This window comes from Malaya genurostris, chromosome 1 (assembly GCF_030247185.1).
Source record: "Malaya genurostris strain Urasoe2022 chromosome 1, Malgen_1.1, whole genome shotgun sequence".
Lineage (NCBI taxonomy): Eukaryota > Metazoa > Arthropoda > Insecta > Diptera > Culicidae > Malaya > Malaya genurostris.
Genome location: NC_080570.1, coordinates 119,766,181 through 119,786,556, shown reverse-complemented (window position 1 = coordinate 119,786,556; position 20,376 = coordinate 119,766,181). Strand labels below are relative to the sequence as shown.

Genomic DNA, 20,376 nt, shown 5'->3' with positions numbered 1-20,376 from the left:
AAACCAATGGCATTCAACACCCGATCATACCTTAAAACTTCCGATGCTGAGTAGGATGGCCCGTTTCGGAATCTGGAACCCGGTGGACATCATCGCCTTCAGGTACGCTTCGTACCGATTATCGCCAAAACAGGCAACCTCTCCGGTGGACGCCATTTCGACACCCAGCATAACATCCGCCCCGGCCAGACGCGAGAAACTGAACTGTGGCACCTTGACGCCAACTTTACCGCAACCGTGCAGCACATCGACCGGTTCTACGCTTAAACCCACGATCACTCTCGTTGCCATGGCGACGAAATCATGATTCAACGTTTTCGATACGAACGGGAAGGATCGGGAAACCCGCACGTTACACTCGATCACCTTGAGTTCGTTGTTTTTGGCAATCAGTTGCATATTGAACGGCCCAGTTACGTCCAACAGGGCTGCGATGTCCCTAGCGATTTGTTTGATACGTTCCAACGTTTCGGCGTTGATGTCCTGGGGAGGTGTTACCAACGTGGCATCACCGGAGTGTACTCCCGCGTTTTCGACATGTTCGCAAACCGCCATACAAAGAATCTCACCATCGGCTGCCACCGCATCCACATCGATTTCTTTTGCCTCGACCAGGAACTTCGATATGACGACCGGATGTTCTTTGCTTACATCCGAAGCATGCTTGAGATAGGTTTCCAGATCTTGGTTCGAGTAGGCAACGTTCATCGCAGCTCCCGACAGAACATACGAAGGTCGCACCAAACAGGGATAGCCAACTTCTTCGCAGAATTCGATGGCCGACTCCAGATTCGTCAGTTCTTTCCAACGGGGTTGAAGAATTCCTTTTCGGTCCAGCATACGGGAAAATTTAAATCGATTTTCCGCACCGTCAACCGATTCCGGCGAAGTACCCAAAATCCTAGCCTGCTGTCGATGTAAATCCATGGCAATGTTGTTCGGCAGCTGTCCACCCATAGACAGAATAATTCCTTCCGGTTGTTCGACATCGTAGATATCCATAACCACTTCGAACGAGATTTCCTCAAAGTACAACCGATCGCACATGTCGTAATCGGTGCTGACGGTTTCCGGATTATAGTTGACCATAATCGTTTTTCTTCCCAGGTTCCGAAGCTCCCGCAGACACCCGACGGCACACCAATCGAACTCCACGGAACTGCCGATGCGATACACCCCGGACCCGATGACCATCGTATACTGACCCGGGAAATCGATGTCATGCTCGGTGGCATTGTACGTCACGTACAGGTAGTTGGTGGAAGCCGGCCACTCCCCGGCAACCGTATCGATTTGCTTCACGAACGGCACCACACCGGTTTCCTTGCGCTGCAATCGAACCGCCAACTCCGTACTCTTGATCAACCCGGCAATTTGCTTATCCGAAAACCCGATTCGCTTCGCCTCCAGCAACATATCTCGGTCCGGAATGGTGGATAACTTCTCGATGCGATCGGTGAAATCGATAATGTTCTTCATCTTCCGCAGGAACCACCGATCGATTTGGGTTAGTGCGTAGATTTTCTCAACCGTGTAACCGGCTTTTAGGGCCGCAGCAAGTACAAACATTCGTTTATCCGTTGGTTGTTTCAGTTCCTGCTCGTTGACCTCCTCCAGGTACGGATCAAACCCATTCACGTTGTCCACCATCCGTAGAGCCTTCTGGAAAGCTTCCTCAAACTTCCGTCCAATCGCCATTACCTCTCCCACACTTTTCATCGAACTACCGATGTGTTTGCTGACTCGGGTAAACTTGGCCAAATCCCAACGGGGCATTTTCACCACACAATAATCCAAGCTCGGTTCGAAGCAAGCCGTCGTCACTCCGGTTACCGAGTTCTTGATCTCCGGCAGTGGAATCGCCAGTGAAAGCTTAGCCGCTACGTAAGCCAACGGATATCCGGTGGCTTTACTAGCTAACGCCGAACTTCGCGAAAGCCGAGCATTCACCTCGATGATGTAGTACTCCTCCGAATATGGATTCAACGCGTACTGGATATTGCACTCACCGACCACTCCAAAGTGTCGAATAACCTTAATGGCGGTCGTCCGAAGCATGTTGTACTCTCGGTTGGACAGTGTTTGCGAAGGTGCCACGACTATGCTTTCACCCGTGTGAATTCCCAGTGGATCAACATTTTCCATATTGCACACAGTAATGCAGTTATCGTACGCATCCCGAACGACTTCGTACTCAACCTCCTTCCAGCCTTTCAACGATTTGTCGATTATAAGTTGATTGGAGTGTGCCAGAGCCTGCTGGGCCAGCAGCTTGAGTTCTTCACAGTTACTAGCGAAACCCGACCCCAAACCACCCAGAGAAAACGCAGCCCTAGCCATAACCGGGTAGCCGATCTTGTCGGCTGCCTCGATAGCTTCCTGAACCGAGTAAACAGCCGCAGACGGGGCCACCTTTTCGCCGATTTCTGCCACACGTTCGGCGAAAATTTTTCGATCTTCCGTTTCAATAATCGACGTAATTGGAGTGCCCATAATTTTGATATTATATTTCTGAAAAACACCGGCTTTCTCCAGCTCGATACCACAGTTCAGCGCGGTCTGTCCACCGAATGTTAGCAGCACTCCACCCGGACGCTCCGCCTTGACAACCTGTTCCACGTATTCCAGTGTCAACGGAAGGAAATAAACCTTATCGGCCAGTCCCTTGGAAGTCTGTACGGTGGCAATGTTCGGATTAATCAGAACAGTTTGAATCTTTTCCTCCCGAAGAGCTTTGATCGCCTGAGATCCAGAATAATCGAACTCACCGGCTTGACCAATCGACAAACCTCCGGACCCCAGGATCAACACTTTCTTCGGTCTGCTAGTGTCAATTTCATGCTTTGGCTGATATCTCAAACTTTCTATTAGCTTCTCCTTGATTGATTTCGTTGAACTCCCACCGGTTTTGTATTCCTGCACCGTTTCCAGAAACACATCGAACAACACTTCCAAATCTTCCGGTCCGGCCGTATGTTCCGGATGAAATTGTACACTGAAAAATGGTTTCGATTCATGCACGATACCTTCGTTTGTACGATCGTTAATGTTGGTGAACAGCTCTTCCCATCCCGTTGGCAGCACTGCTGCATCCACCGCAAAACCATGGTTCTGCGATGTCATGTAGCATCGTTTGGTTCCCGTGTGAATACAGGGAAGATTGTGTCCACGGTTGCCGTATTTCATTTTGTAAGTTTCGCAACCGGCAGCCGTCGAAAGTAGCTGATGGCCAAGACAAATGCCGAATATCGGCTTGACAGGGCCGCCATTCAACAACAACAACCGAATATTCTCCACCGTTTCACGGCACATGACAGGATCACCGGGGCCATTGCTCAGAAATAGACCGTCGTAGGCGGTCGGATCAAGCACTGCATTCCAGGGAACAACGTCGACCCGTGCTCCTCGATTGACAAAACAGCGTACTTGGTTCAGTTTAAGACCACAATCAATTGCGCAGATGCGTGGCGAACCGGACTGATTGTAGGTGACCGTTTTGGCAAGCGATACTTCAGCAACCAAGTTGCGGAGATTCTGGTTTTGGAAGGACAGTCCGCTTGCACTTGTCACGTGACCCTGAACAATTTTACCTAGTTGAATGAGAAAACTTGAATCAATAAACGAACGAAATGGATAGTAAATCTTCAGATCTCACATACTCCTATTTGTATGAAACTTTGCGTATGTTTTCAGTATAGCAAAGCATTCGTTCTTCACGGATGCGGAGAGACCGATTCGTTTCAAGGCTGGTTCATAAAAAGGGCGTATGTATTTTTGGATAAGTGTAGCCTCACGCAGTTATGTCAGGCCGAATAAACAGAATAAGAACTGCAGAAATTATGTTGAGATGATTGCGAAAATAGAAAAAAATTCCTTAGAATCGTCCTAAATCCTTAGAATAAGCGACCGTTTGTTGCTTCAGAGAAGATCCCCACAGCAGCGTGCTAACCTTTGATTCTCAGAAATGTCATCGAGAGAAATTCGCTCTCGCACTGGTGTCGATTCTATGTTAAATGAGCCATACCGGGTTTTTGTTGTTGCGATGATTTCCAACTCTCTTTGATGTTCAACGATTCAATCGTTGAAGAGTTGCCAGTGAACGTTCTTTGATACGATAAAAGCCATCCTTGGTTCTATCTATATTGAACTATTCTGGGAAGAACCAAAACTTATCTCAGAAGACAGTCCGATAGAATTGAGTATCGTTTATCTTTCGATGGTTAATGGAGTGCTAGCTAAATCCTATCCGCATGTTTTCATGTCGCGAGCGAGTATTTTCAATCCATACCAAGGAATCAATATATTTTCGTTTCTATCGTTCACCCGATAAAGATATTTGACACAAAGAAATATGTATTTTGACGTGAATACGTCATATCAAAACTATCAAAGTGATAGGCAGAACCGTAGTGGGTGTTGCTGACGCCCGAGGCGAACTCAAAAATATGCGTCCCACCAATGTTTTAACACTCCAAATACCAAGCCTCAAAAAAAGTTGGAACGGTAACTTCGAACTGTCATAGCTCAGCTATTTTTGAACGAATCTCAAAGAATTTTACACGCTCGACTTTTGTGAAGCTCGTAGATTGATTCAAAAACTTTGTAGCAGACGATTAGTAAAGGAAAACCAATGAAAAACAGATTTTTCCCGTTCCAAGTTTTTTTTTCAAGCACGAAATATGCCCTATCTGCTTTCCTATTTCCTTTCCTTGGGCATAAACATATATTTTTTTTCTTGGCATGTGTTCATGTGTTTACATATGCAGGGTAGTTTTATTGGTAGAACGATTTCCCCGGTTAGGCGTTAACTACGGGTTCGATTCCCATTTCTGCAGTTTCGCAGTTTTTCATCACATAGTTGCATTCGCATGTCATTTTTGCAAAAACCGACTTTTGAACCGAGGCCCGGAGGGCCAAATGTCATATACCATTCGACTCAGCTCGACGAACTGAGCAAATGTCTGTGTGTGTGACAAATATTATCACTCACTTTTCTCGGAGATGGCTTAACCGATTTTCACAAACTTAGATTCAAATGAAAGGTCTCATGGTCTCATTTGATCCATGTCAACACCAGCCAATCAGAACGCGTGCTGAGGAAGAGAACAAAATATCTGCTGCTGTACAACAAATCGTTCGAGGGAAATGCTCCGAACAGTGGTTAATATCGTAGTGAGTTCCACAATTTTGTCCTTAAAAATCGACATTAAATTCAGTATGCGGCTGTTTTTATAGCCGTTAGGACCGCCCATTAGTGAAAAAGCTACAAACGAAATCACATAAAAGGAAACCTCTTAAGAAAAATTGAATCAGTTTGGATTCCATCGCCACTGCGAGCAGATGTATTATGTGTCGTTTGCACAGCTAGTTTCGCTTTCGACAAAAAACAACGGTGGAGAGCATTACACAAAATCAGTCGTTCTAATGGCTCTAAAAGTGTTCTAAAGAACTATTAGGATTTCTTGCTCGCAAATCGAAGGTAAATATTCTCAGTTTAGTGCAAATCTAGAACAGTTTGGTTAGATTTATGCACTTTTCGCTGTGTGGAATTTACAGTAATCGAGATCAAGTGAAGCCTACTTTGTTTTTGCGAAGAATGTGAAAAACGGGAATGCTTGCATGATTCATACAATTGATCAACTAATTGATTTTCGGAAGTGTTAAGGAACATGTCATGCGTTTTCTTATTCACGACATCCAGTTATGTCTCTGACATTACCCACCCGCCATTTAGATTAGCATCACTGTTCTCATACAAATAGGCAACGCAACTGTCTAGCACTAGTTTGGAAAAATGATGCTGACTGTGTGACATAAACACTGAAGCATGCTTTTGTGAACTACTCGAATCAATCTGAATCATCTGGTGTCAAAATTAGTGTCCGAAATTATTTAATAAAAGTATGAAATATATTTTCATGAGACTGTTATGTAAGAAGAGAAAGACATTATCACTCCACTAGGTGGATTAAGAAGGGTTTTTCAGTCTGTTTTCTCCGTTTGATATTGATCAAATTTTATTGTTTTAAAAAATTGACTTTGGGAGATTTCTGAAATCGAAAATTTTGTTTATGCCAAATGTCTTAGACATGCATCTAATATTTCGACATTAGCATAAAAAAGCCGGACATTAGCATAAAAACTTCGGAAACCCGCGTGATTTTAGAAATCAAGAAATGTAGAAAAACCGCAAAAAACACGTACAACAGGCCTCAGTGCATTTCTAAGCATTGATTCGAGTAGATATAACTACATATTTCAGATAATCGAAGGTGGAAATTTCAATTCATAAAATGTTTAATGTTCTTTGTATTCGAGACCATTGTAATGATTTTCTTTAACAGCAACGACAGTTTCGTATTCTCGAATTCATGGTTTTCATTCGCATTTCGTACATCATACCTTTAAGAAAATTACACGCATAAAAAAAGAATTAGTATAAAAAGATTTGTACTCTGTTCAGCTCGATAATGCCGTACAGAAAGTGGCTGTGCATTAGAGATGGTCGGGTATCGGGTATTTTACCCGAAACCCGACCCGTACCCGTACCCGACGGGTTTTTGGTCGGGTACGGGTAAAAATTTTTATTTTCAATCGGGTACGGGTCGGGTACGGGTAAAAAATTTTACTGCTCGCTCGGGTACGGGTCGGGTACGGGTAAAAAAATTTACTGCTCACACGGGTACGGGTCGGGTACGGGTAATTTTTTTTTTCTGATCGATTACCCGACCATTTGTACTTCACATAAATATATTTACACGTTGACGAGAATTTTTTATTGCAAAACAGTTCTTCCGAAAAATAAACAATTTGATTCAAGGGGTTTTGACATTTCCAGAAGAAAAAAAACATTTCTTTTCTCCATTAAAAAAGCGATCAATCATAGTTACGTGAAAAGTTATGTGAATATTTCCCGCCCTACTTTGTTTATAACATATTTAATAAGACACACTGCCTTAGCTCTAAGATGTTGCGGTCGGAATCTACTTTTCACGTAGGTTTTAATGGACTGCCATTTTAAAGCTGTTTAATGCACAATCCAGTAAAAATTATTTGATTCATATATAAAATGTAGTGTAGTACTTATATCACATTCAGATACCAGAAAACTTTTATATTGAATATTGGATGGAGATTTTCGAAATTTTCATATAATTCATTAAGATTCTTACCATAAAACATTTATTTCAGAAAATCTACATAGAAGTTCTTCCTATTCTTCATTTCTGGGTGGTGTCACCTCACTTGAAATGACACTGATTGATGGCACAGCAAGTTGGGCTATACTGCCAGTTAATTTTCGTTTCTTTTCACTGGACTGCAAGTGGAAATCTCGATGCGTGACAACGTGGAGTCGCAAAAGTACGGGTGAAAATCTTTTCTCGCGAAATACTCAAATTTTCACCGTGTTCACTCGTTGAGGGTTTCACCGGAGGCGGCACAGAAGTTCAATGGCTGTAAAAACCACCAGCTACCGTTAACATCGTGGGTGTGGGTTTGTGAGGCTTACAAAACGGGCACAGTTGACAGATAAATTTAAATCAAAATCATAATTCATTTTGCTTTGTAGTAAAAAATTGCAACCAAAAAAAAATTCCTGCGAATGTTCATACTACTTACACTTGAAGGACTCACTGTTCACCATTTTTAAAATTGATTTTTTCACACCGGGAATACACGTACATTGTTTGATGTTTGGTCAATACACGTAAACGAACTGATGATACTCTATTCATTTTAGGGGATGCTCGCATAACATTCGTTTTCGTCACGTATAATATTCAATTAGACATTTTGGAACCATTTTACGTGATTTTTCAAGTGAATTTTTATTTGTGTATGAAGATAATGAGCACGCTTACTTGTGGCTCTAAAAGCGGACCTTACACGATCATTAAAAGTGTCATTAATAAAAAAATAATATCATTTCAATGAACGTGTAATGGTCAGTAATGACGAGATTTCTGTCAAATTTGAAATACATCATTACTTAGTCATCATTAAAAATGACAAAAATAATGCTCGTGTAAGGGCCGCTAAAGAATCGAATCAAAAGTCACACAGTTTCGTAAAAACCATACCTACCAAAAATTTAATACAACGGGTATTACGACATTTTGGGTAAATATGCTTCTCGAAAAATTTGAGTTGATATTACTCCCTTTTGTTGACATTTGTAAATGAGTATAAAATACCAAAGACATTGAAAATCTGCAGGGTCCGCCATCTAACATTTATTTTTGAACTAGCGGTTATTTCGACATTAGTAACCTTAATGTCACTTCTGATTTGACAGAAACTTAGTTGTATCCTTCCGCTGAACGAAAATGGTTGTGTGTACGCTTGAGAAACGTGTGAAAATAGTGCAGTTTTACTTTGAAAATCATGGTAATGTTGCGGAATGTGTGCAAAAAAATCATCTTCTCGGATGAGGCGCATTTTCATCTCGGCGGGTTTGTTAATAAGCAAAATTGTCGCATCTGGGGGACGGAAAACCCGCACGTTATCGTGGAGAAGCCGATGCATCATGGTTTGGTTTGGTTTGGATGGTTTGGTGCATCATTGGCTCATTTATCTTCGTAAATGAGCAGGAGCCGTCGCCACGGTCAACGGCGAGAGCTACCGCACCATGATTAGCGATCCTGTTACTTGAAGAGGAAGACTTGGACACCATTTGGTTCCAACAAGACGGCGCTCCGAGCCACACAGCCAACGCTACGATCGATCTTCTGCGCACAGTCCTCGAAGATCGAATTATCAATCGAAATTCGAATGTTGTTTGGCCGCCTCGGAGCTGTGATTTGACGCCGTTAGACTATTATCTTTGGGGAGCTTTCAACGATAAGTGTTATGTGGACAAGCCAGAGACAATTCAAGCTTTGAAGGACAACATTCGTGCAGCCATAGCTGAAATAAAGCTGCGTACTGCAAGGCCAGCCGAGGCAGCCATTTGAATGAAATTATATTCGACAATTAATCGGAAGGATTGTACTTTAATATGAGAAAAATAAATTTTGAAATCGAATGAACCGTTTGTGTTTTATTGCATGTTTAAAAAAAAGTTACATGGCGGACCCTGTATTCATGCTTCACAATGTATTTATATTTTGTCGTGAATACGACTTACTTTACTATGGGGTGCCCTCTGAGAGAGTGATAAGTTTTTGATCGTGAATATCTCTTGTTGTATCTAACGAATCAACATAATTTTTGCTACATGCCATCGGAAATATGATCACAATTTTATGATAAAAATTTCAGTTGTGTGACATAATCTCAAATAATTCAAAATTAAACTTTTCTGAAATGTTTGGTATAAACCAGTATCATAGAGGATAATGCATAAGGCGCGTTTGCCTTTCTCGTATTTTGAAAGCTCATAGCTTAGTGATCTGTGAAAGGATTTATATAATTTAACTACCAATAGAATCGAAATTTTTCAACTTTAACGTGTATAGCAACAGCATTGAAATATTTCAATAGTACACTATTGAAAAACCTGTCTCATTTGACCCATGTCAACACCAGCCAATCAGAACGCGTTCTGAGTAAGAGAACCAAATATCTGCTGCTGTACAACAAATCGTTCGAGAAAACTGTTCCGAACAGTGTTTAATATCGTAGTGAGTTCCACAATTTGGTCCTTCTGAAAGGCAGGAATGAGTCCCGTACAGCATCCGGATAGTTTCTTTCAATGAAATGCAAATCCGAAATGAAATATCGAAATAAAAATTCTATATGCTGCTATTTTTATAGCCGTTAGGACCGCCCATTAGTGAAAAAGCTACAACCGAAATCAGGTAAAAACAAGCCTCTCAACAAAAATTGGATCAGTTTGGATTTTATCGCCACTACGAGCAGATGTATTTTGCGTCGTTTCTCCTCCGACAAGAGCGATTACGTCACAGCTGCCAGTCATTAGCATTGGTGAAAAAGCAACACTGGAGAGCATCACACAATACCAGCCGTTCTAATGGCTCTAAAAGTTTTCTAAAGAACTATTAGGGTTTCTTGCTCACATATCCTCAGTTTAGTGCACTTTTCGCTGTGTGAAATTCACAGTAATCTAGATCAAGTGAAGCCTTCTTTGTTTTTGCGAAAAATGTGGAAAAGGGGAATGCTTGCATAATTCATACAATTGATCAATTAATTGGTGTTCGGAAGTGTTAAGGAACATGTCAGTTGTTTTCGTATTCACGACATCCAGTTATGTCTCTGACATTACCCACCCGCCTTTTTAAATGTAAACAAGCATTTTAATGTATTTTACTTACCAACTAGAGCCTGGTACGGCTCGATATCTAAAACACTTTAATTTTTCCATACTGAATTTTGGTAAAATTTTTCCTACTCATTCGGGTCGGGTACGGGTACAGGTAATTTTTAATCGGGTACGGGTCGGGTACGGGTAAAATTTTTAATTTTTTTTTCGGGTACGGGTCGGGTACGGGTAATTTTTTTAAATTATTGATCGGGTACGGGTCGGGTACGGGTAATTTTTTTATTTTTTGATCGGGTACGGGTCGGGTACGGGTAAATTTTTTTGCTGATCACTCGGGTACGGGTCGGGTTCGGGTATAAGAATTTCTATACCCGACCATCTCTACTGTGCATACCCGGTTCTGCAGATTTATTCCAAGCGACGCACAGTGGTTCGAATCAATAAAAACGTGGACATAAATCAATAGCTTCCAAACCGTTCGTTTAATGCATATAGTTGCTTCCAGGGTTGCGAACGGTACTGGAGAATGATACGAAACAGCAGACATTCAAACCGCGCAAATGACAGCAGTCGCCGATTGTACTTCGCCACGACTGCAGGAGATGAAAAATGTCGTAGGTCTCATGACATTTTTTCTCGTGAATGTCGCCGTTTGCTCTCATCGATAGCTGTTCTTATCTATTCAATCTGAGAATGACTAGCTACAATAAACAGTAGCTCCTTCAATTTCAACAACTTTCGAGAGACAGTCGCCAGCAAGGCTTAACTTTGAAATTCGTTTTATGTCGATTCTCATGAGGTGTAGGGGGACATGCACAAGAAAGTCTTGCCTCCCAATGCAGACGGTTTTTTTGTGTATCCTTACGTGTTTTGTTTCTCTGCACTTCCGTTGGAAGGAAGCGGTTCAGTGAGAAAAGCAAAGGAAATGCTCTGACTTCCAGAATTTGGATGCACTTTTTCGATCAAACAATTAAACCCCGTTTAGCATGAACCAGAATTGTAGAAGTAATAGGAGCGCAAAACTTATTATCTCTGCTGTAAGATTTCTTGCCTTTGCGTCATATTCGAAAGGCAAAAGCTGCGCTCCTGATACTTCGTGTATGAAATTTATGTAAATAATTGTAATATTTTTGAATCATCTGCATGAACAAGCTTTGTGATTGATTTTTTTCAAAACTGAAATTGAACCGGTAATAAAAGCACCGCCGTTCGCATTAAATTTATCGCCACAGATCAATCACAGCGGATATAACAGTCTCGTTATGAAAATGTCATGACATTTTGAGCTCGTGACATTCTCGAAACCCGTGACCAAAAATAAACAAAGCAGCTACTTATCCAGTATGTATCTACACTACCACAAAGCGAACGCTGTGGCTTTGACTGCTGTGAGAGAGTGCGACGAAATTAACTGCTCTCATTGTTGCTGTCGTGTGTCGTGGCTCTCATGATTGCGCCAAGCTCTCGTGTTAGTGCGAGTTGGCTACTGTTGAACGTAGCAGCTGCGCATATCGTTGGCAGTGACTGTCTTATGATTGGCAACAGTATAAAAAAATGTCAAATTTTCGCACCCCTGGTTGCTTCTAAGAAATTATTTACAAATATATACCGCGTAATTTGATTCTACCCCTAATTGTTCATGACCTACTTTGACAAAAAATATAACCATAACTTTTTTTTCTGAAGAGATAGAAATTTTTTTTCTCATACAATGTTTTAGAACTCTTGAAAATAATTTACTTTGTCAAATATACCAAAAGTCTAGGTCGCACCGTTTCGGATATACAAAGCGTTTTTATGGGTTGCCTTAAAATCAGTTTTTTATTCATAACTTGTTTTGAGTTATTTTTTTATGCATACTTTCTTTGGAATAATTGAAGAAAATAGAAAATCCCATATTTTTGTTGAAGGTAGTGCATAGGTTTGTTGTTTACTGGCAAAGTTATACAATATTTTACCTTTTTTTTACCTATAATAAAACCTTACACCGAAGCGAAATATGCAACTTTATGCAGCTGATTTTTACAAAATTTATAGGAAAAGATATGCCCAATACTATGAAAAAAAATCTAAGTGGAACTCGATGGAACTTTTTTTTTAGGCCTTTTCAAAGTTAGTTTTAGTTATTGAATTATGACAACCCCCTTAAGACTAGTTTTCTAATCATAACTTGTTTCAAGTTGTTTTTTAATCCTTACTTTGTTTGGAATAGTTGTAGAAAATATAAAATCCCATAATTTTCTAGAAGGTAATGCATAGGGTTACTCTTTTCTGGAAAAGTTATACATCGTTTTACCTATTTTTACCTAAGAAACCTTGTACCGAAGCGAAATATGCAACTTAATGCAGCAAACTTTTACAATAGTTATAGGAAAATATATTCCTAATCCAATTTATTTTCCAATGAGAATATCCTGAGTACTATTCGTGTGACTCATTTTCACAATGGCCATGCTGAAACCATGAATGGTTAAGAAACGGAGGGCGTCTGCTATTTCTGTAACTCACTTTTGCAGTGAGCGAAGAGATGGGCAATTCGCTACTGAGCTATTCCAGTGAATCGAATCTTTAAAGTGAGCTTATAGCTCACAGCTATTTTTAAAAGAACCGCAGCTCACCAGTTCACAGCACTGGTAAACAGAGATGCCAGGTTCACAGATTAATTTGTGTTTCACAGATTTTCAACCTTTTGCACAGATTTAAAAAATGGCACAGATTAAAAAAATGGCACAAATTTTCACAGATTTCTGAAATCAATCACAGATTTTTAATATTGATCACAGTTTAGCACCAAAAATTACAGAGCGATAGGAAATAGTGAGACCTTTTTTTTGCTTACCAAAATGATTCCGATCAGCTATTATGGAAACGGGGAAACGTGCACAGATTTTGCACAAACAGGGTTTTTGCTCGATCACAGATTATTGAAAAAGTGACCTGGCACCCTGCTGGTAAGGTGGAAGCAAGCTACGAGCTGAACGGATCTTCGGCTCTTGAAGAGAGAGTTATCAATGAGAAGAAATGTGTGCATGAGCTCTTGTCAGTTCTTCAAAATGTGCATTTATCCTTCTTTAACAGATTGAATGAGCCATTGTCAATAAGAAATCTTACCTCTCACTCAGTAGGCTAAGGTACATTCAGGGATGCCACTTTTGCAGATATTCTCAAATGTGACATAATATTTTTTTATTTATTTATTTTGTCTTCGATTAGTGTAAAAACTATCGCACAGACTTATTATTATCTATCTAGTCTAGAAACATTAACTTAACAATATAATAATAATAATAATTCACAGACAAGTTAGTTCGCATAGCATTTTTCTTTGTGCATCAATGATTTCGATCATGCATATGAAAGAAAAACGGAGTAAGAAAAACGGCGCAAAAAACAGCGCTCAAAACAATCCTTCAGTTCAATCTAAATAAGCTGATGAGCTTGAGGTTCGGAGCTGCTCACCGGTATGAGCTGTTTCGCACATCTCTAAGTGAGCATCGCACGATCAACATATCGTCTTAAAAAACGTGTTGCTTCGCGATAACTCAATTTATTTACACGTTTAAAAATGAAATCTCTTCGTCAAGGTTTGTACTTTTATAATAATTTTCATATTTTGTTTGGAAAACATTTTTCCATTTTTTTAATATGTGTTGAACTTTTGATAATTTTTCGGATTTTCAATATTTAAAAGCCACTTTGAAAAGGCCTAAAAGAATTGCATCGAGTTCCACTTAGATTTTTTCTAATATTGGTAATTGTCAAAAAGTAAACAAAACAAAATTCACAACAATTTGCTTAAGTTACACGTGCAAGCATAAGCATGGTTATGCGTGTTTACGCGCACTTTGTAGTAGATACTTAGGTAATAGAGGTAGATTCTACGTAGATAAGTCCAAAAAACTGTTTTTAAAATAAAGTGAATATATCTCTAAAAATAATTTTTTTACATTATTTATATCTTCAGCAAAAATAATTCAAATATTTTTTCCTTCAAAATGAGATAGAAAACAAATTTTTTTTGGTGAAAAATAAATTATTTGTTTTCGAAATTGGTACTACCCCCTTAACAAAAATTAAGGTGCCACTTTCAAAAGAAGCGTAATAAAATCTTGTAAAACTTCTTCTAAGACATGTTAGCTCTTAAAAATCAGAGAAAGTCAGTACAGACTTTTGACCGTCTTTTTCCAGTTTTGAACCACTGTGCGACGTTTGTCTGGCATGGAACGGTTCTTTTCAGGGCATCTAAAGTTCTCAAAGAATCATGTTCGACAAATATTTTCGCACTGACACAAACAAGTTTCTATGAAACACAAAAATACTGCTGCTCAAATATTAATTAATTTGAACTGCTTTCAGACTTTTTGCACAAACCAACAAACACCTAAATGTTCACATTCTGCGTCGACCAGTAATAAGTCGTCACTCGCTTACGCCTGAGAAGTCAGAAATAATTGCTTGGTTTTGCCCCTTCCCAAGTGATACTTATAAATAAAAGAGCGAATGGTACTTCTAAACCACGCTCTGGAATTTCCCATGAACTTTACCTAATACACTTCAATCGAAGTGATGTAAACAATTTGAAAACTTTAGAAAAAGTACGTTTCATTTCCCACATTAAAACGGCATAATCGTATTGCAAACTTAACGCAGTGTCGTCGTTGCCAAAGCTTCGGTCATGGCACCAAAAATTGTCATATGGATAGACGGTGTTTGAATTGTGGTAAATCGCATTTGAAAGACGTTTGTCCAATGAATGAAACCACTGATAATTTTTCATGTTCAAATTGCGATGGAAATCATAAATCCAATTATTTGAAATGTCCTGTCAGGGAAAAAATTTTAAACGCTCGTTCGCTTCGACAACAAGTCAAATCAACGACCTTAAATTTACAGAACATACCTGAAAAAACAAAAAACCGTTACAAATGCCACGCCTAATTATACTAAGGCACTGATTTCTTCGAAACAAAAAACAGGTACACCTGCCAATTCGTCTTCTAACGAAAACAATTTATTGACAGGTAGATCGACCTCGTCATCATCTTCTTCTAATGTCAGTTATGCTGGTATATTAGGTAGAAATCTATCACCTATTTCTTCTAATGTAAATAATCAAAACACAGGACCGCCTTGCAGTCCATCTTCTAACGAAAACAATTTATTAATAGGTAGACCGGCCAAACCATCTTCTTCTAATGGCAGTCTACCTACAAATATTCCTTCAATGCCATTCGCTTCTTTAAATGAAGTCGATTTAGGCGATATAACTGAAAATAAAATGATCTACCTACAAGATCAACTTTTTCAAATGATCATCCAAATGAATTCGACTTCATCACTTTTTGAAGCATTTCAAATCGGATGGAAATTTGCAAATAATATTATAATGAATTTAAAATTTAACAGTGATGTTAAATAATTATTTGAATATTTTGAATTGGAATGCTCGATCTTTGAAATCGAGCGAAGATGAATTTTATAATTTTCTCAAAGTTCACAAAATTCATATTGCCATTGTGACAGAAACTTTTCTTAAACCAAATGTCAAATTGAAAAGTAATCCACATTATGTGGTTCATGGATTTGACAGGTTTACTGGAATGGGTGGTGGAGTTGCCATTTTTGTCCAACGGCAAATTAAACATCGAATTTTACCTTCTTTCAATACTAAAGTTATTGAAAGCTTGGGAATCGAAGTTGAAACCATTCATGGAATTTATTTCATCGCTGGAGCATATTTGCCATTCCAATGCACCGGCGAACAATTAAATTTCTTTAAAGGCGATTTGCAAAAACTCACAAGATATCGACCAAAATTTTTCGTAATAGGGGACTTAAATGCTAAGCATGTCCAGTGGAATTGTAGGCAAAATAACAGTAATGGTAAAATACTTCATAATCAACTCTCAGCTGGTTACTTCACAGTTCTTCATCCCAGTAATCCTACTTGTTTCTCTTCCGTGAAAAACCCGTCTACAATTGATCTGGTTCTAACAGATCAAAGTCACATTTGTAGTGAACCGATTACACATGCTGACTTTGACTCAGATCATCTTCCTGTAACATTCAGACTTGCCAACGGAGCTTTAATTAATCCAATTAGTTCTATATTCAACTATCATAGAGCTAATTGGTTGGATTACAGATCTCACATTGAAAATCATGTGGATCATGAAACTATTTTAGAAAATTCTGCGGACATCGACACAGCAATTGATATTTTGAATCATTACATTATCGAAGCTAGAAATCTTTCAGTTCCCAAAGCTCAAACTAAATTAAATTCTCCTATCATCGATGACAATCCTCAACTGCTCATTCGGCTGAAGAATGTTCGTCGACGACAATATCAACGTTCTCGTGATCCTGCTATGAAAAACATAGTTAAGGATTTACAAAAAGAAATTAAACAAAGATTTACTCTTTTGCGAAATGAAAATTGAAGAAGTTGAACAAATTAAACCATATTATAAACCTTTCGGGAAACTTTCAAAAGTTCTTAAGAAACCTCAGAAACCAATTCCTGCTCTCAAGGAAGGAAATCAAATACTTCTTACGAATGGCGAAAAAGCTCAAAAACTTGCTCAGCAGTTCGAGAGTGTCCACAATTTTAATTTGAACGTTGTGAGTCCTATTGAAAATGAAGTCTCACTGAAATATGATCATATTGTCCATTATTGAGACGAATTTTGACGAAATTAATTCAATTATTAGGAAACTCAAAAACATGAAGGCTCCTGGTAATGACGGAATTTTTAATATTCTTATTAAAAATCTTCCCGATGCTGCCTTGAGACTCCTGGTTAAAGTTTTCAACAAGTGTTTTTCATTAGCTTACTTCCCAAAAAGATGGAAAAACGCTAAAGTAATTCCTATCCTTAAACCTGATAAAAACCCAGCAGAAACATCAAGTTATCGACCAATTAGCTTACTTTCTTCTATCAGTAAACTTTTTGAAAAAATTATCTTGTTGAGAATGATGTCTCATATAAATGAGAATTCAATTTTTTTACCAGAGCAGTTTGGATTTCGTCATGAACATTCAACTACTCATCAACTTGTCAGAGTAACGAACATGATAAAATCAAATAAATCTTCTGGGTTATCCACTGGAGTTGCTCTTCTAGACATAGAAAAAGCATTCGACAGTGTTTGGCACAAAGGTTTAATAGTAAAAATGTTTGATTTCCAGTTTCCTATTTATTCGATCAAAATGATTCAAAATTATTTAACTGATCGTACTCTTCAGGTCAACTATCAGAATTGTAAATTTGAATTGCTACCCGTACGAGCCGGTGTTCCGCAGGGTTCGAGCGTAGCTCCAATCTTGTATAATATTTTCACTTCTGATCTTCCAAATCTACCCGTTGGTTGTCAGAAATCGCTATTCTGTGACGACACAAGTCTGTTAGCCACAGGTAGAAATCTAAGAGTGATCTGCAGTCGCCTACAAAGGAGTTTAAATATTTTCAGTGATTATCTGTCTAAATGGAAAATTAAACCAAATGCAGCAAAAACGCAATTATCTTTTCTCATAAGCCAAGAGCTTCTTTTCTTAAACCAAACAATAATCACATTCTCAAATTGAATGGCTAGGAATTGACATGGTCTGATCAAGCTAAGTACTAAGGTTTACCGTATGACAAAAAAAAACTCACTTTCAAGGATCACATTGAAGGAATCCAGGCAAAGTGTAATAAATATATTAAATGTTTATATCCTCTTATAAACAGAAATTCTAAGCTCTGTCAAAAAAAAACAAGTTCTTAATTTATAAACAAATTTCCAGACCAGCCATGCTTTATGCAGTATCAATTTGGTCAAGTTGTTGTTCCACCAGGAAGAAAACGCTTCAAAGGATTCAGAATAAAATTCTGAAAATGATTCTGAAGCGTCCTCCCTGGTTTAGTACAAATGAGTTACACAGACTCACAAATATAGAACCATTAGATGTAATGTCACATAATATTATAAGCAAATTCCGGCAAAAATCGATGCAATCTTCAATTGAATCGATTCGCTCTCTGTATTAGTTAGTAAGTTAGTATATAAGTTCCTTTTCCCCATTACACAATACAAGTAGGTTTAGAATTTTCCCTACACAAAAATCTCAGAATTGTGGAAGCAAATGATGTCATGGTAATAACCAAATCATATATATATAATAGGGCTGAAAAGTCACCACTTGTGGCTGAACACCCAATTTAAATCTTAATAATTTAATTTTAACTCATATTCCAATAAATAGTTATTAAAAAAAAAGTCAGAAATAATGTTTCACCTGTGTAATATTATTGAAGGGTTGTATAAATAGTACAAACTTTGCGTCTGCTTAGCGGAGATGACAAAAAAGCAAAGTCCTGGCATTACATTCCTTTTGTGGAATTTGGCCTTTCTGTTTCAACAGACATCGCAGCCGATTCTTAGTGTACAGAATCATTGCATGGCTAGTACTATGGATCCTACTGACACTAAGAATCCTTCCAGGTCGCGGCTCGAACATGGCAGCTCAATTTGAACTGCTTTAAGCACTGATGAGCCGAAGGCGAAACGCTAAGCAATTGTTAGGCGTGATTTTGATAATAGTTATTTAGTCCTTCTTCAACAGTTCGAACAACCCCAGTCGAATCGGTCCGTGCAAAATAAACGATTTGCCATACTGAATATGTTTACAGTTTCACCCAAATCTAAGAAAATCCTTCCTGTTTTCGATACTTTCCCTACTGGTAATTCCCAGAATTATTTAATTAAATGAACCCAAACATCTCTCACCCAAAATCGTTCCATTCTCGCGAATCTTCTTCGTCAAAGCGCGCGTGTCCAGTCCGCTGATTCCCGGTACCCGATGTTTCCGCATCCACTCCGATAGGGTAAGCTTACTTTGCCAGTGCGACGGTTCTTCGCAAATTTCTCCCACCACCAGCCCGGAGGTCCAGATGCGGTTGTTCGATTCAAAATGCAACATCAGACCACGTTCGTCCAGTTCCTCATCCGGGATGCCATAGTTTCCGATCAGTGGATAGGTCAGCACCAGAATCTGTCCGTGGTACGACGGATCGGTCATCGATTCCGGGTAGCCTACCATCCCCGTTTGGAACACCACTTCCCCGTCGGAATCGATTTCCGCACCGAAACTTTCGCCGTGTGCGATCGTTCCATCTTCGAGTACTAGCGAGGCAGGCATTCTAGCGGTGCCGGTTGATCTAAACAGAAGTAAATAAACAGAAAACGAAAAAACAACGTTCAGCGACCTTCAAAATTAAGCGTAACGTAAAATCATCTGGCCAGCGTAAAATTTACAACCACACAAGTTCATTCATGGGAGAAAATCAGCAAAATCAGTCAAAACAAATGCAGTGAGTGTGAGTGTGTGATTGGAACCAGCGTCTGTGAAGTTTGTAAACAAAACAAAACGGGCCACTGCACGCACACATCCACCACCGGCCTCGCGGTGTAAGCGAGACAGAACTAACGGTAAAATTGTTGTGAATACTTTCGTTTGATTAGTGCTACTTAATCAATTTTATTGCAAATTGTGCCTTACGGAACGTGAAACTGAGGGAAAAGTATCAAAACAAATGACAATTGGCGAATGTCATAGAAAAACACTAACCGATTGGAGTGCACTGCTTAGAACAGCTTCACGTTGAGGTCCGATTTAGGTTACCCAAAAATCAAACAAATTTCACTTGTTTCAATCGAAAATCACTTCCAAATGGTGCAGCGAATCAAACTTTTCAAATGCCGTAAAAGTTTTGCGTAAAACGAGTTGAAATCTGATGAAAAACTGCAACAATTACAAAAACACGTGGCACAGGCGTCACTTGCAGGAGCACTCCAGAAACAGTTCCGAACCGGTCGATAGTCGTGATCGGACTGAATCGGCCAGAGCAGAACGGGTGATAAAAACTAGCCAAAGAAGGATGCCTGGAAGAAGAACACCAGTCCGAGTGGGTTTTGTCGGACCGGTCAGGTGAGGATGGGGAAGAACGGATGTTGGAGGCAAATGAAATAAAACAAGGTAGTATACGATAATGGAAACGTCATTTGCAGTGGAAGTATTGTGTCGTTTAGAAGGGTGAAGTGAAGTGAAATTTTCCAATATACAATCTATGGATATAATTCTCGGTTAATTTTTCAAAAGGGCGTATAAG

At 39.2% G+C, this 20,376-nt stretch overlaps 1 protein-coding gene across 1 annotated transcript in view; it reads right to left on the bottom strand.

Moving 5' to 3' along the window:
- LOC131425619 (CAD protein) overlaps positions 1-20,086 on the bottom strand; it is a 62,038-nt gene extending 41,952 nt beyond the window's left edge. The window contains exons 1-3 of the mRNA XM_058587645.1: positions 19,836-20,086; positions 18,995-19,425; positions 31-3,590 (exon numbers count right to left, since the gene is read on the bottom strand). Of these exons, the coding sequence (XP_058443628.1) occupies positions 31-3,590; positions 18,995-19,406 (3,972 nt within the window). The 5' untranslated portion in view covers positions 19,407-19,425; positions 19,836-20,086. The remainder of the gene's footprint in view (positions 1-30; positions 3,591-18,994; positions 19,426-19,835) is intronic.
- Between the last annotated feature and the right edge of the window lie 290 nt (positions 20,087-20,376).